The 16,408-nt window shown below is 40.7% G+C and overlaps 4 protein-coding genes across 7 annotated transcripts; 2 read left to right on the forward strand and 2 right to left on the reverse strand.

Moving 5' to 3' along the window:
• Window positions 1-298: 298 nt before the first annotated feature.
• dhps (deoxyhypusine synthase) lies at window positions 299-5,363 on the reverse strand. 2 transcript variants are annotated; one of them, XM_027006562.2, is made up of 10 exons: window positions 5,226-5,363; window positions 4,540-4,668; window positions 4,116-4,280; window positions 3,836-3,957; window positions 2,740-2,836; window positions 2,443-2,529; window positions 2,237-2,342; window positions 2,036-2,139; window positions 1,053-1,178; window positions 299-772 (listed from the first exon to the last, which is right to left on the reverse strand). In XM_027006562.2, the coding sequence occupies exons 2-10, from the start codon at window positions 4,540-4,542 to the stop codon at window positions 677-679; spliced, it is 906 nt and encodes a 301-aa protein (XP_026862363.1). In that variant the 5' UTR covers window positions 4,543-4,668; window positions 5,226-5,363; the 3' UTR covers window positions 299-676. The 2 variants fall into 2 exon arrangements, with proteins under 2 accessions (XP_026862363.1, XP_026862361.1); XM_027006560.2 differs by having other exon boundaries at window positions 4,540-4,739.
• Window positions 5,364-5,867: 504 nt separating this feature from the next.
• On the forward strand, window positions 5,868-7,076 carry LOC113575198 (guanine nucleotide-binding protein G(I)/G(S)/G(O) subunit gamma-12-like). The gene is made up of 2 exons (XM_027006565.2): window positions 5,868-6,160; window positions 6,519-7,076. Exons 1-2 carry the CDS (start codon window positions 6,065-6,067, stop codon window positions 6,642-6,644), a joined length of 222 nt encoding a protein of 73 aa, XP_026862366.1. The 5' UTR covers window positions 5,868-6,064; the 3' UTR covers window positions 6,645-7,076.
• Window positions 7,077-7,078: 2 nt separating this feature from the next.
• fbxw9 (F-box and WD repeat domain containing 9) lies at window positions 7,079-11,610 on the reverse strand. 2 transcript variants are annotated; one of them, XM_027006559.2, is made up of 8 exons: window positions 11,518-11,610; window positions 11,130-11,259; window positions 10,847-10,982; window positions 9,738-10,740; window positions 9,358-9,506; window positions 9,015-9,218; window positions 8,588-8,653; window positions 7,079-8,396 (listed from the first exon to the last, which is right to left on the reverse strand). In XM_027006559.2, the coding sequence occupies exons 2-8, from the start codon at window positions 11,249-11,251 to the stop codon at window positions 8,322-8,324; spliced, it is 1,755 nt and encodes a 584-aa protein (XP_026862360.2). In that variant the 5' UTR covers window positions 11,252-11,259; window positions 11,518-11,610; the 3' UTR covers window positions 7,079-8,321. The 2 variants fall into 2 exon arrangements, with proteins under 2 accessions (XP_026862360.2, XP_026862359.2); XM_027006558.2 differs by having other exon boundaries at window positions 9,600-10,740.
• A 118-nt stretch (window positions 11,611-11,728) lies between these two features.
• On the forward strand, window positions 11,729-16,344 carry antkmt (adenine nucleotide translocase lysine methyltransferase). Of its 2 annotated transcripts, none has more exons than XM_035525369.1 (6): window positions 11,729-11,903; window positions 14,313-14,476; window positions 14,630-14,734; window positions 14,967-15,107; window positions 15,211-15,261; window positions 15,388-16,344. In XM_035525369.1, the coding sequence occupies exons 1-6, from the start codon at window positions 11,753-11,755 to the stop codon at window positions 15,583-15,585; spliced, it is 810 nt and encodes a 269-aa protein (XP_035381262.1). In that variant the 5' UTR covers window positions 11,729-11,752; the 3' UTR covers window positions 15,586-16,344. The 2 variants fall into 2 exon arrangements, with proteins under 2 accessions (XP_035381262.1, XP_035381263.1); XM_035525370.1 differs by lacking the exon at window positions 11,729-11,903 and adding an exon at window positions 12,301-12,331.
• The last annotated feature ends 64 nt before the right edge of the window (window positions 16,345-16,408 follow it).

Raw genomic sequence — 16,408 nt, forward strand, 5'->3', positions numbered from 1 at the left:
AGAGGACTGTGGCCTTTCACCTGCTAATAAAATTGCACCGTGTACACATTCAAAGCCAAGTCAAATAAATCAAAGGAAACGCTTTCGCACTGACTGTATTTTAGAGTGTGACTAAGCTTTAGGACTGTTAACAGGAAACGGATTATAAATAGTGCTAGAGAGCCACCTACTGGCTAAATAGCACCAATGTGTAATTACATTGGCAATAACATAACAGTATAGGAAAAAGTTGAAATGCTGCACCAGGTAAAAGCGGAAAACAGCATGTTTATAGTAAAAACAAGTTTTGAATCATAGATTTTTCTTTTTACATTTTAGTTTTATTTGATTCTTTGCATTCACATTCTTTGTTGAAAGAAGACAATCACAACAGCATAATTTTAGACAGCTAACAAATGCCACATACACACAACACAAAAGCAGAATAAAAAACAACAAAACAGATTAAATGAGGACTTGATATTCAGCTTGAACATAACCAAACATCAAAATACCAACATAAATAAAACCAACATAAATAAAACTCCTATATACAAAGCTGACATAACAATAAACATGTGTGTGTGTATGTGTGTGTGTGAGAGAGAGAGAGAGAGAGAGAGAGAGAGAGAGAGAGAGAGAGAGAGAGAGAGAGAGAGAGAGAGAGAGCATGGAAGAAAGAGAAAAGCAGGCACCACTATTTGCTCTTGCTGTCCCCACACAGCCTGCTCGCATAGTGGGCAAAGGTCTCAGCCACCAACAGGGGGAAGATGATGGAGGCATCCGCATAGACCTGACTCATAGACACAACAGCAGAGACCACTACAGGTTAAGGCAACACACTTTAAAGGGAAACAAACTACATTATGAAATCAGATAGCGCTAGTTCATATGTTTTTAGTTATACTTGAACATACTGTAGTTCTCTGAACATCAAATTAAAAGTTAAAGCAGCAATGTTATTCTGCAAGTGTCTCAATAAGGCAAGATCCACTATTAACATCCACTGTCGTCATACGGTAATGGTGACATAGTGAAGTCCAGAGTTAGAGGTAAATGAAGTCAAATGTTACCTTCACAGGTTTGGCATCCATGCGGATCTTTCCCCAGGACACAGCCTCATCAGGCCGGGCGCCAGAGTCTGAGCCATCAAACTCCTGGCCAGTGTTCACGAACACAGCAAAGTCAGCGCCATTTCTCTGGAACAGCAAGAAAGTGGGTGGGAGTTATAATAATAATAATAATAATAATAATAATAATAATAATAATAATAATAATAATAATAAAGCACTTTCCAAGTTCCTCGCATTTCAATATATCTGCTTTACACAGAAAAAACAATGAAATAGTTACTACAAAGCATGAAATATAAAACTCTATTAAATGAAATGATATAAAAGAGCAAACAAATGTGATGAGTAGCTAAATCTTTAATCTGGATTTAGAAAAATTTATAGAGTTTGTAGTTCTAATACTTTTTGCAACATTACACCAGAGATTAGAGACTGCACAGGAGAAACATGAGTTGTGTACTGATTTTTTGGTTAGGTTTAAAGAATTAATCGGTCTCCATAATATTATTACGGATTAGCTATGTAATTGTCTTTCTGGTATGGGTGCATTATATTGTGTGGTCCAGTGTGAGCTAAAATCATGTTGCTTAGAGGACACTTATTGTCCTGTTAACAGTGGACAGCTTGATTCTACTCTCTCTGAACAGCTAAAGACATAACATTGTTCTAAAACCAGGCTGACCAACGAAGGATCAGATGAGTAAAATTTGGAGATGATCATGTGAAAAACAATAGGCCAATAATAAGAAGAAAGCAATAAATTCAAAAGCCCCAAGCAAAGCCCTCTGCACAATTAAGCTTTAGAACAACATCAAATATGCCCACCAAACTAAACACCAACTAAATCCTGTGACCTTTGGGTTGCAGAACAAGTATGAATGAGTTTTGCCAAAAGTTCATTTCACACCCATGTCCACTTCCACAGGCCTGCAGTTACTAAGATGAGATTCATACGGTCTTGCAGAGTTCTGTTCTGTACGCACCATAAGATTGGCATTGGCAATGTGGTGCTTGATGAGGCCTCCACCCAGGATGATCATGCCTGTGCTCTTGGCAAACACAGCTTTACAGTTCAACCTCCGGATATCTACAGCAGCACACAACGCGAAAACATGTGGCATACGTGCTTAGGGGTGAGCATAAGCTGTTCAAGGATCGCATGTTCCGATCTGTAAACAACGTACCTTCCACAATGTCCAGGACCAATCCAGGATTTTTATAGGAATGGAAATAGATCATGTCACCCAACGAGCCATCGGTAAGGGCAGGACTAAACACTGGGATGTTGTTCTGAAAAACAAGAATGACTGCTGGCCTCTGGCATACTTATGTACCTTCAAGCACTAATGCTTTAGAATTGAACTAAGTGACACTAAACTCAGGACCACACCTTGTACGCCCAATAGTAGACAGAATCGGGGTTATTGATTTCTTTGCCCAGTCTGTGGATCATTTTTGATGGAGTCCAATGAGCACCCTGAGACACCAACACAACAACACAAGCTCACACTCATTTCACTCACGTACCAGGATATACAATATATGTTCGGCTCATTCAAGTTTCCCACAAAAAAATGTTAGTGTCCATGAACAAGAACATGGACAACCAGAATAATCACAAGATTCACACAGATAAATGGGTTGCGAAACATGCTGTCAAAATCAGACACAGGTGTGATCAGCTGACCTCGGTTTTCTGCTCTAGTACCATCTGGTCGAGGATAGGCATCAACCAGTCCTCAAACTTACAGTAGTTTTCATTTGGGACCAAGAGGTTGCCAATCCTAAAATGAAACCAGATTTTGCCCCAACACACACATAATAGGCCCTTAGTCACATATGCTAAGATGCTAAGATCTGACTACAAAAATACATAAGTTTCACCAATTGTTTTCTTAATCATTGATTTCATTTTTGGTGTAGAGAGAATCACATCTGGTCACCAGTGTGCATATCATCATCTATAGAAACAAAAATATTCAAAATAACAATAATGATAATTATACAGATGGCAGTGCTGGCCATGGAAAGGAAAGTGTTTTAGTTTGAATATTGTTGACATACCTGATAAATGTGAATCTGTATTTTGCAGGCTTGGATCTGTAGTTAATTAGTTAAACGTGAAAGGACGAGTTCTTAAGAGATTTTTTTGTGGTTTATGCTGGATTTTTAATTTGTCTGCTTCTTTGGTGCCTCCTTTGAGGACGCTAGATGTCACATCTTTATTTTTGGTAGCCGTTTAAATCATTTATATAAGCATCTGTAACTCACCTGGTAGAGCAGGTAGAGCAAGGTATTAGTATCACCAAACACAAGGGTTCCATTTCCAGGGAACACAAATACTGTCAAAGTGATAACACTGTGTATGTGCAGGTCCCTCTGGATAAGAGAATCTGCCAAATGCTGTTAACTCTCTGATTTAGGTCTACTACCTTACTTTCCTCCTACTTCTTCCATGACAGGTGGTTAACCTATTAAATACCTTCCTTTCACTGGCTCAGCACTGCATCACCTACATGTTTCAGGTACCCCAGGGAGTGTTGCATAAATGACAGAGTAAATGAGGGACCAATGTGATTGCCTTTGCCTCCTCATGGATGAAAGTCATTCAGCAGTTGGGCTCAAATATTTGAAGAATAGGGACAATGATTATTAGGAGTAGTAATAAAGGCATTACTAATGAGGTCAGATTCCCAGGACATACTGCTAATGTGTTTTAAGAGGACAGGAGTGATGACAGACAGACAGTCCTACAGCAGTGGGAATATGCAGATCAAGCCCACCTGTTGATGCCCTTCTGACGTAGCTCCTTGCCTGGAAGGCTGAAGTCTCCCAGGTACGTAGGAGCCAAGCACTTAATGAGGTCTTCCTCAATACCTCCTGCCGTCGTCACAATCACATCCACCTGCATTAACACAGCAAAGAGCCATTAAAAGGCTAGAGAGACACAAACAGCTAGGCTAAAATGCTGTCCTTTCAAAAGAAAGAAAGAAAGAAAGAGAAAATGCAAGCCATTAGAAGAGAAAAACAACAGGGGGCTGTGTTGTTAGTTTTTGCATGTACCATTTTGTGCTGGACAAGGTAGCGAATTGTCTCGCGGACACCGGAGCTGATGAGGTTGGAGGTGTAGCCGAGGAAAATGGTACAGCCTGAGCAATCCTGCTGAAGGTCAAAGGTGTCCTGCTGCTTCTCCGGCTCCTCCACTGCCTCCTCCAGCCGTCTCTCAATCTACATTAAACCCAAGATGTACACAAAGCTTATTCCCTTATGAACAAAACAAGTTCAACATAGAAGAGCTCAGCGCCGATCTCAGATTAGAGCAGATTCACCTGTGTATATATGCCAGACATTAAGACATGGCCATTTCAGTAAAGTTGCCTTCTTAAGTAACACATATTACTATCGGGTGAAGTTGAAAAAAGAATGTGAATGCTGAAAGCAGACCAAAGAGCTAGAAAGCGAAATGTGAGACCCCCTTTGAACTTACCATCTTATTGATCTCCTGAACAGCGAGTGCGAAGTTGCTGGCCTGGAAGCCCGTGGTGAGGTAGGAGTGCAGCAGTGCTTTGTGGTCCACCCCCTGGTTAAAGTCATATCCTTTGATCCGCGGCACGTCCTGCGGGAGAACGTCGCTCATTTTCAGAACAGCTTTCCTGGCTACGGAAGGGGCGTCGTCGGCCATGTTAACTGTCAATGGCAGAAAGTAAGAGAGAAGCTAGACATTATAAACAAGCTAGCTAGCTAGAACATGAAAACGTCCCAAATTGCTTGGCTAGCTACTGGCACATTCTAACGTCCCCTGATTTGGTCGAATCGGGGAATTCCAGATGTCTAACTTCCAGTTCCTTGGCTATTCGCTATACAGATTGGATACCACATTGTGTCACAAATAAATTTTGTGTTTGTTTTCTTTTTTCCACTCGATACATTATACCATAACGTTATAGCTTATAACACTGGAATACATTTGTTTGTTAGCCAGCATAGCTACAATAGCTAACAAGTAAATGTATTCCAGTTTTATAAGATTTACGTTATAACACTGGAATACATAGCTAAGCTAGCTAGTTAGCTAAGCATTATAAACAAGTTAGCTAGCCATGCTATTCTCAGACAACCTTCCGTCGGTAAAGTTTAGCTATTTATCTATGTCAGAAAGTTTCGAGGTCTTACCCTACGTTATTACGATGTAAAGATTCGTTTCTATGAGTCGCACCACCTAGAACAACCCACATGACAGATTAAACCCCCCGGTTACAATAACCATAGTGTTGCGTATGACCACAACCAACGTTTTTTGCTAAGTCCTACGGCAACCTCACAGGGACAAATAAGTCGCCTGCGAAAAGAGAAAAATACTTTTCGCATTCAACATACATTACTTAATAAAACTGTTCATCTTAACTAAAAATGATAAACACAGCAGGTAAATACGAGCCATTAAATGCCATCCAAAAGCAAACTTTTAAAAAGCATTCTTCATTTATACTTATATTTAGCTAAATAAATACATAAAAATGTAATTAAAAAAATTAAATGCCCTTTATAGTGCACATGCATACACACATTGGCACATCCTCACTACATTTCATGTGCCCTCTCTGGAGATTTATTTTCTGCCATTGTCTGATGTTAGCCTGACATTTCTGCACCTGCTTATGTGACCTTTCAAATCAGCCACATCACAGAAACGTTTGAAGTGTCCTTCACAGTGACCGTGATCACATGCAGGGGAGAGGAGTGGAGCACAGGTTAAATAGCCCCTTCACATAACTCACCACTATCTCCTGCACAACTTTACCTGAACAAGAACAACTGCTCTCGGTACATATATGCAAGCATAGCCAATTTGCAATCTAACAAGTGCTGAAGAGTGCAAACACTACTGCAGAGCAATAAGAACCATTCACAGTTCACAGCAACACTGAACAGTGACTAGAGGCAAACGGGGACTGGGTAGCTGGCAGGGACATGAGAAGCTGAATCCCCGTGCTGCAGGCTGTGTCTGTGGGATGGAGGCTGGGAAGGTGTACAGCAGTAACACTGTGCTCCAGGCCAGGAAAGCCGTGGAGCAGCTCAGAATGGAGGCCAGCCTGGAGAGGATCAAGGTAGGCAAAGAACTTCTGTGAATATATGTTTGTATCCCAGTGTAAATACCAATGTATGATATCTGCACTCCCAGGGTACTTCAGTAGTGGGGGGGGGGGCATGTGAAGAATAACATATATATTACTATATTATGTATTTTACATCTCTCTCTCTCTCTTATATATATATATATATATATATATATATATATATATATATATATATATATATATATATATATATATGTTATTAAGTCTCTTAAAACTTTGTAAATGTCTTGGCAACTTATTGCCAGTCTGCAGTATCTTCCCTTCCCTTGTGCTCTGCAAGGCTGTCCATGTAGCCTGCAGTCATGGCACTGCTATGTGTTTGTGTCAGATCTCCATCACAGCTGCCCAGCTCGTGCAGTACTGCCAGGAGCACCGGCGGGGAGATCCACTGCTCACAGGCATTGCGGCTTCCTCCAACCCCTTCAAGGACAAGAAGACCTGTGTGCTACTGTGAGAACACAGAGAAGCACACACCCACACATACACAAGCTACTCCAATGGTATAGATTACCTTTATTTTTATGTACTTTCAGTATGTTATGTTTGTTTAGTCCAAGCGGCTGTGCGAGAGTACTATACATTTTCAGTACTCTTCCACATTATTTGCTCATAAATTATTTAATGGATTTTGGATCATTAAGTCAGATATTTGATTAAATAAAACTGGACAGTGTTTTTACATTGTAAATCAATAATCAACCGTGAGCATTATACTTTTCTAACTGAAAAACAAAAATAGGTTTCTCAAGAACTGTTTTAATAGTTTAGTTTAATGAATCAATTGGGTGACGGTGATGTTCTGAAATGACCTTTTATATACAGTGTGTGTGTGTCTGAGATATATATATTATATATATATAGAGATAGATAGATAGATAGATAGATAGATAGATAGATAGATAGATAGATAGATAGATAGATAGATAGATAGATAGATAGATAGATACACACACACTTTAAAAAAGAATTCCTAAATGCTGCAGCACACATGCTTTTTGAGGTTTGAAAGGAACAGATATTCCCAATGAGTGCATAGCGCAAGTCTGAAGCCCCATGTTTTCATTTTTATTATGTTTTTAATTGATGATTTCCTCCTGCAGTGTGCGCCCTTCCCATACACCAGCAGCAACAGCTGACTCAGAAGTGTAGTAGTGTGGACACAAGCACACAAGCATATAAGAGGAAAAAGCTAGGGAACAAGGGAGATTACCACTTGCAGATTCAGGATCAAGACTAAAGAAAAACAAGCTCTCTCACAGAAATGAACCTCATAAAACTTAGGCATTCACTTTCCGTGTCGTATGAACAGAATCCAAATGAAGCTTTCAATTTTTTTAGGTTCTCAAACAATTAAAAAGGCTACCCCACAATGAAATGCTATTTGGACACAGGGACTGACTTGACAGAGGATGCATTGAGGGTCATATGGCACTTGTAATGCTTCTGAAACTTGTGTCATGTCATTTCTTTATGTACCATCAGACTAGTGTGCGTCTCAGAAAAGCACCACCGAGGTGAAGCTGGAATGCTTTGGAAAGACTGTGACTTAACATTGTTGACTTCTAAGAGCACTTTTTTTTCACAGAAGCTCTGATCTGTGCTACAGTAGTCCCATTTTAAATATCCCATTCAAACAAGAGTCAATGTCCAACTACGATTAAACCACATTACAATTGACATGTATGTGTAACTTCAAAGTCTGAAAAATATTTTATAATAAATAGGTTTCACAATAAAAAAAGAAGACACTGCTCCTCCAGTATCTAACTTAGTTGAGGTGTTGGAGCGAAAAAATAGAAACTAAATGTGAAAAAGCATCTGCACCCTTAAATCTGTGCAAAATCTTTTTAATTGGCCAGGTTTCATTTAAAGACTGCATAAGCAGGCACTGAAGGTCTGGCCAATTAAAAAGATTTTTGCACAGATTTGAGCATGCAGATGCTTTTCACATTTAATAATACATATGTTTACAACATATATGTATCTAATGAACACGTGATATTAAAGTTAACAGTATAGTGCCTTTGGCACATTGTTTTGTTACAACATTCCGAGATAGCCCACTGATTTGATGAACAGCTGCAGACAAGTACAGAGTTTGTAGTGTTTGAAGAATCTCTGCCATGATCCGTCACTGTCTGGGCCTCCAAACCTCCACATTCATATCCCCAGAGGCTATAGCCAACACTCCTGCCTCGACACTCAACTACAGAGAGAGAATGAGAGACAGGGATATTGTTGATACAGATGTCTGTAGCTTTAAGGGCCAAGGCAAGGGTCTCATGGCAAGAATTCTGATCTTTGGTTTTATGTCTGTGTGTGGTATATTAGCTAAAGTGAAGATTAGTAAAACTGGACCTATCCAATGAATGACTCAGTGGATGAGACTACACCTACCCCGTTCACTCCTGCTTGATGGTGAAGTGTGCACAGAGTCTTTGGGGGTGCACAGGGTAGGTGAACCTGCATCAAACCAGAAGAGCATTCAAGTGGGTCACACATGCCAGAGGGTTTTGCTGAAGGCTGGCTTATGCTTCCTTCTTCTGAGTCCCTCTAAAACTAAGTCGCCTGCTCATGGTGCCCAGCTCCACAGCGACTGATCAGCATGAACAGCAGTGGGAATTAATGAGGGTTTCTTGAGGAGAGTCTGCTAAAGCATGAACCAGCCTTAACTCTTAATTCAGAGGATAAAATACACCAAATAAAAGTAAAATTTTATGATAAAAAAAAAAAACCCTGTAAATTTAGTATGCTGGCTCTGGTATCTATGAAGTAAACATAGAAGTAAAAAAAAACTAATAAAAGTATGAAGTAAAAAGTTAACCTTAATAGTACGATCGGAGGAGCAGGTGTAGAGGGAGCCAGGTGAGTGATGAACACCAGTGACCAGTGAAGTATGGCCTACGTTGAACTGGGCTATAGGTTTAAAAGAGCCATTGTTCATGGAGAAGGTGTGGACAAGTCCATGGTTATCTCCTGCCCACACCTCCTGTCCGCTGTATGACATCGACAGAAAGTAGGAGTGCAGCTAAAGTGAGAGAGAGAGAGAGAGAGAGAGAGGGAGAGCATGAGTATTACAAATAAAGTAATTCATACACTTGATGGTGAGCTTATTATTGTAATATATAACACTTAGCCAATTTCTTGTAAAAATGGAGTATGGATACCTGCACTCTGTGCAGTAGTTTTCTAGCTCTGCAGTCAAACACAGCCACCGTTTTGTCTTTGCTTCCTGACACAATGTACTGCTCATCCGAGGCTAGGCACAGCACAGCATCACCATGGAGACGAAGGCTCTTGACCAATGGCTGCGCAGCTGCAAGACAAGGATGACATCATCACAGAAATGAGGTCAAAGTCATTAGCAGAGGTCTCATGATTGATGAATGGCCTGTAGCAAAGTGCTCACCCTCATGATGACTACACTGCAAGGATACTACAGTTATGTGGTCCATGTTCGACATATTGCACATGTAAAGAGTTTTTTTTGTCCCAATGGAAAAGAAGACCCAGTACATTCTTAAGACCCCTGACATTGGCCACTGACCTCTAGTGTCATAAATGCTGACTTTCTGGTCATGTGACCCAGCAAGCAGCATGTGCATCTGGTAGGACAGGCAGAGCACGGCGGCACGGCCGCGAATCAGGCCCCACTCAGCACCCCCTGCCTCTAGGTCCCATAGCCGGATGGTGCTGTCGAAGGAGCCGGATGCCAAGAGGGGCCCGCTGGCCGCCAGGCTCCACACCCAGCCTAGGTGCGTGCTGAAGGAGCCGTGGCCCCCCAGCGTACGCAGCAGTGCCCCCCTGGAGCCCTGCCGCAGGTCCCACAGATTGACGTTGCGGTCCCTGGAGCCAGAGACACATACGGCACCCTCGCCACCCACCAGCAGCACAGCGTTTACGTCGGCGATGTGGCCCGGCGGGAGCGTGATGTGCTCCAGGACCCGGGTGTGGCCAGGCGACTCGGCGGGCAGATGGTTGCTCCTTTCGTCATCGTCGTCACGCCCCTGGCCCCCACCTTCATGTATGGCTTCAGGACGCTCTTGGTTGATCTGGCCGTCATCAGCAACATCAGCAGCTATGTGATTCTCTTGACCCTCATCTCTGATACTGGCTGCAGCATCGTTCCTTTCTACTCCATCTCTTTGTATTGCAGGAGGAGCCTCAGCTGGTTCTGGCACCCACCCCTCATCTGGCCTCTTGTCTTGACCAGCAGCTTCGGGGTGCATCGCCGCCCCCTCTCCCACAGCTTCATGCACCACTCCATTAGCTACTCCATCTGCTTCTGCAACTTCTCCACCGCCAGCTCCATCTTGCTCCAGGTCCTCCACCATCTCTCGCCCCTGTGCTCGCTCCACCCACTGCCTTGCTGCCCATTTCTCCTGCTCTGCCCAGTGCTCCATCAACTGTTCCATCTCCAAGCAGGCAGTGGGCCAATCAAAGTTGTCCCTTGGCCCGACTGGGAAGGACGTTTTTTGGCCTGTGAGTCGGTGAGCCCGAAGCTGCCAGGCTGAAGTGTCCTCCCCAACCTCTCCCAGAGCCCGGCACACCTGAAGACAGAAACAGCAAGAAAGAAATCAATACCATGTACCACAGTGAGCAGATGACTGATTCTCTGCATCATATTAAACTATTAAACACTACTGAATTCCTGACCTGTGGCAGAACATTGATGACACACTGCGCTGGCAAATGTGAGGCTATGCATGCGACCATTTCCCATGGTAATGACAATAATCCTGAAGGGGAGGGGCTTGTTTCTTGTGTGTTACAGGATGGTCCTAAGGTTAATCTGTGAAAGGAATTTACCATTTTTAAAGCAAATAGAAAACATAAACAGGGGTGTTCAATTGGCCTGCCACAATGCACAGATGAGCCAAGGCCAGAAAGAGCTTAGAACAAGATTTTGTCAAGGAATCAAGTGGATGATTTGACATACCCAAGGTGGCTAGAGTTAAGGGTGTCATTTGTTCTTATATTGTGTGGATGCTGAGCGCCCCCTAAAACGTTCTCTCTTCCTGGCTCCTTCTCTTCTTCTAGGGTGACCTGTGGCATCGACATCCACTCCACTATAAACGCAGAGAAAGATACGTTATTTAAAAAATAAATCCAAATAAACCACATTTTTCTTCAGGCGCAAATGTGTTTAATGTTACTAGAGTGACAGCTACAAAATTCGTCAGTTTACGAACTTTTCCTTACTAATATTCTACACTTGCTGTAGAACTATATATTCAAGCTGCCTTTCCAGCTGAACAGGCTTGTCTGAATTGTTCGAATGATGCTAGCTAAGCTTGCTAGCTAACATTAGTTAGCCTGTTACTTACCAAGTAGTTGCAGGCTTCAGGAACGACTGGACAACTCATTGACGACCCACAGTTACCCACATGCTTGCTTCCTTCATAAATAGTCACGAACTAGGATACAATCAATACCATCGCTAGCTATTAGATATTTTCTAGGTGTTTTGCCTAAAGAAGAGGCAACCTGACAACGTCCCTATTCGTTGACAAGGACATCTCAATTTGTAAATCCGTTCAGCGTCGATTCTTCTGTCCTTGCATGTTTTCCTCAGAGGGAGGAGTAAAGACCCCAGGAAAGGAAGAAATGAAAAGGATGAAGGAGAACGAAGTTATGAGTTACCAGATCGACCCAAGGACTCAACAACAAAAGACTACTGAATATAACTTGATTTCCCTGACGAGGAAAATATGTAAATATTATTTATTCAGTGTTACAGAAACATCTACTACTGTTTATTGCATCCGCTTAATTATGTATTTTATATGAACTATTTCATAATTAGTTTCACAGCTCTAATTTCTTCTAATTTTTAAAATTCTGTTTCGGTTCTGGCGCATAATATTTCTGTAATCAATGTGTGTCAAATAGATTGTGACACTTGTTATGATAAAAGTCTCCAAAGAGTACTGCTTAAAACATGTATCTTCCTATAGAATAAAGATATCTAAAGAATTCATAATGTAAATCCCGAAATGCAGTACATATCTTAATCTGAATTACTTTTGTAGTTTCAAACCCTTAAAGCAGCTGTGCTACATTTATTTTGAAAAAAAAAAAAGAACGAGTCCTATTTGGGAAGAACTATCACTGTTGCTGATTTCACATGAACACCCTCAGGTTAGTTTCGACCCCTTAGCAAGGCATTTTATTAAACTGCACCTCTCTGTAGGGTGGTTTTCTCGTGTTTTTTATTTGGTCGATGGTCGTAGATGGTCAGCGATTTGTTGTTATTATTTACTATTAACTATTACGCTACTATACTCGGTTAAGAAGCTAGCTAGCTAATGCCTTTAGATCAGTAAGCTACAGTCACATTCAATAGCTTCAGCGAAGCTGAACAGATGTGAGATCAGTTTCTGCTCGCAGTTTTTGCAGACACGAGTTTAACGGACATTTATAGTATTGTAATATTATAAAGCTTTTTGTAATGCTAGTTAATTTTGATTTACAGGTACATATGACTATAATAACGCTGCAGTACTACAAATCAAAATATGTTAGTTAGCTCAGTTGTGTGATTTCAGAAAAGTATATAGGTTGGGAAAATCTGTACCCCCTGTTATAAGTTTTAAGAGGGACAGAGGAGTGTGTACAACAGTCATATATATATATATATATATATATATATATATATATATATATATATATATATATATATATATATATATATATATATATAACCCTGATCTATACTCTCAGAACTGTCATATTTCTCTACCATGTATAAATATATATAAATACAAGCACTATGCTTGCACAACTGATTGTGTGTCACCTCTGTCTGAAACGTCCCGTTTTTTCTGAAACCTTCTGTACTTCACTACAATTTTGAATATCTATCTATCTATACCCTGTGTGCACAATTAATAGGCAAGTTGTATTTTTGAGGATTCATTTTATTATTGAAAAACAACAGTACTCTCGGTCAATTCAAAATGTTAACAAACCTCAAACCTGAATATTTAAGAAATTAAAATATCTTATCTGTGTTCATAATTATTGGGCAACGGTTAGTGTGCAAAATTATGCAACAATTTGAAAAACAGAAATTTCCCCTCACTTGTTTATTTTCATCTGTTAAAGTGAGAATAATAAGCAACTCAAAATTTCCAAATAAACATTTAATTTGAGCAATATAGCCACACTTCTTTTCAATAAGTCGGTTTCTTAAACTGTTGATCTACTTTTTGTGCAGCAGCCTCCCAGACACTGTTCAGAGAGCGGTATTGTTTTCTTCACCGTAAATCTCGTTTAAGAATGGCCCACAAGTTCTCAATATGGTTTAGGTCAGGTGAGGAAGGGGGCCATGTCATTATTTTTTCATCTTTAGGGCCTTTACTGGCTAGCCACAGAGTGGAGTACTTCAATGCATGCGATGGAGTATAGTACTGCATAAAAATCATGGTCTTCTTGAAAGATGCAGACTTTTTTCTGTACCACTGCTTGAAGAAAGTGTCTTCCAAACACTGACAGTAGGTTTGGGAGTTTATTTTGAGTCCATCTTCAATCCGAAAAGGTCCAACTAGCTTATCTTTAATAATACCAGCCTATAGCAGTACCCCACCTCCACCTTGCTGGCGTCTGAGTTGAATTGGAGCTCTGTGCCCGTTACTGATCCTGCCACGGGTCCATCCACCTGGTCTGTCAAGAGTCACTCTTGTCTCATCAGTCCATAAAAAACTTTGAAAAATCTGTCTTCAGATATTTCTTTTCCCAGTCTTTACGTTTCACCTTGGTCATGTCTCCAAGTGCTGAACACCTTGTACTTCTGGGCACTTCAGGTAGGTTGCAGTTCTGGAATATGACAGCACTGGAGGATAATGGGTTCCTGGTTGCTTCACATTTGATGTTTGACGGTTCTGTGAACACACCCTGATATCTTAGCAATTTTAAGTGTTGCATCCCTCTGAAAAACTTTTCAGTGTCAGTTAAATCTCCTTTTTGGCCCATTTTGCCAGAGGAAAAGATGCTGCCTAATAATACATATGTATGTACTCTCTCTCTCTCTCTCTCTCTCTCTCTCTCTCTCTCTCTCTCTCTCTCTCTCTCTCTCTCTCTCTCTATATATATATATATATATATATATATATATATATAGGCATGGAGGAAGACATACAGGAGGAGTCCCTTGCAGAGTTCAAAGAAAGGCGTCTTGGAGGATGGGGCTTGTTGCAGCTGACTGCAGGGACAGGACTGGCTGTCTATGCCATGTGGGCAGGAATTTTAATGCCAGGGTTTCGCAGAGTCCCTCTGAAACTACAGGTTAGTTTGGAATGAGCAAAGTGCTCAGATGATGAAGGACATCTGTCCAAAATGTCCTGTTACTCTGGACAATTTTTACATCTCTTACTACAGTACAGTACAGTGCAGTTACTCACCTATATGTGTGGGTATGTGTGTGCTTCTGTATTTTAGGTGCCTTATATCCCAGCTAGTAAAAGACAAGTGCAAAATGTAATGACTCTGCTGAAGAGCCGGTCTGGAGGTCTAGCTGACCTGGGCTCAGGTGACGGTAGAATTGTAAGTCATTGTTTTTTGCTAACTTTCATTTTTATTGACACGGATACATTGAGTATGGCTGTGTAGAACTGTTCTGCTTTTTCAGTGAATGTACTGATGTTCTAGATGATTTTGTACTTCATGAATAATGTGAGCCTGAATTATGTATTAGTGTTTCCATGTCTTCTAAATATATGTCATGTATGTAGAGCCAGCTGAATACTTCAGGATTGTTCTGTGTGTATATGAATAGGTTCTAGAGGCAAGTCAGCTGGGCTTTTCCCCTGCTGTGGGTTATGAGCTGAACCCTTGGCTCCTCTGGCTTGCACGCTTTCATGCTTGGAAAACGAGGAATTATGGCAGAGTCTCTTACCGGCGGGAGGACCTGTGGAAGGTGGGGCCCTTTGCTTTGTTTGACTTAGAAGACACCCCATTTTCATTCTCTGCTGTGCAAGAAAGAATTCTCGAAAAAAAGTATTTTTTGCTTTTGGTTACAGGTTGACCTCTCTGGCTATAAGAATATCACAGTGTTCTTGGCCCCAAGTGTGGTGAGTCTCCCTTTCTCTGTCTGTCTGTCTGTCTCTCTCTCTCACACACACACACACAGTTCTAAACTAATCATTTGCTTAAAGAATTTTACAGAAAGTATCAATTCTACTGTGTTTGTCTGTTAGCTCCCACTTTTACAGGAGAAGTTACTAGTTGAGCTCCCGGAAGATGCTTTGATTGTTGCTGGACGCTTTCCATTCCCTGATTGGACACCATGCAGTATAGTGGGTGAGGGTGTGGAGAGAGCTTGGGCATATCAAATACAAGCGCTCAGAGGACACAACCAATCAAAAGGCATCAAGATGACTGTGGAAAGCAGCTGATACGGAAGTCATGCAATTTATTTCAAAAACATTTTAAAGAACAAGAATTTTAGGTCAGTTTATTGATTTTTTGATGTTTATTGTAATGTTTAAAAAAATCCTATGATTGCGCATGATGTGCAGTATAGAGATGTAACTTTTGGTTTCATTTTTGTGCAAACACACACATGGTTTACCTCGGGTTTTTTCTTCATGAAGTTCCACTTAGCAGTAAATCATGTGCATGTGTAATTTTAAACATTTAAAGAATAGTTTTTATTTTAAACATTTAAAGACTATATATCTCGCACACACACACACACACACACACACACACACACACACTATTCTTTACTGAGAGTGCTTCTTGTATGTGATTTGTAGATCACAGAATAAGCCCCAAATCAGCATTTTTCAAATGCACTCAGTGAAGGTGCATTTTGATTCCTTGTCTACTTCCTGCTTTTATCGGACCTAGTTAATTTTTCACATACTCAAACACCTTACATAAAAGTATATAAATCTTAATTAGAACAAATCTTTTATCTCTCTCTCTCTCTCTCTCTCTCTCTCTATATATATATATATACACATACATACATACATACATACACACACGTTAGATATGGGTGATTTATCTGTATGTAAGCAAGAAGGGAAACTGAAAAGACTAGTTATGTGCTTAATGTTCACTGTGATGCAAAGTGGATCATCAGCACCAGCTCTATTCTAGTGCTTATTTATTTAATAAATAAGAATTCAGAATGATTAAATTGTCCACGTCAGTGTAATAATGTTTTGATTGTCTACATGACAAAGGATTAAATAACTGCTTTCTTTTACC

This window comes from Electrophorus electricus, chromosome 1 (genome assembly GCF_013358815.1).
Source record: "Electrophorus electricus isolate fEleEle1 chromosome 1, fEleEle1.pri, whole genome shotgun sequence".
Classification (NCBI taxonomy): domain Eukaryota; kingdom Metazoa; phylum Chordata; class Actinopteri; order Gymnotiformes; family Gymnotidae; genus Electrophorus; species Electrophorus electricus.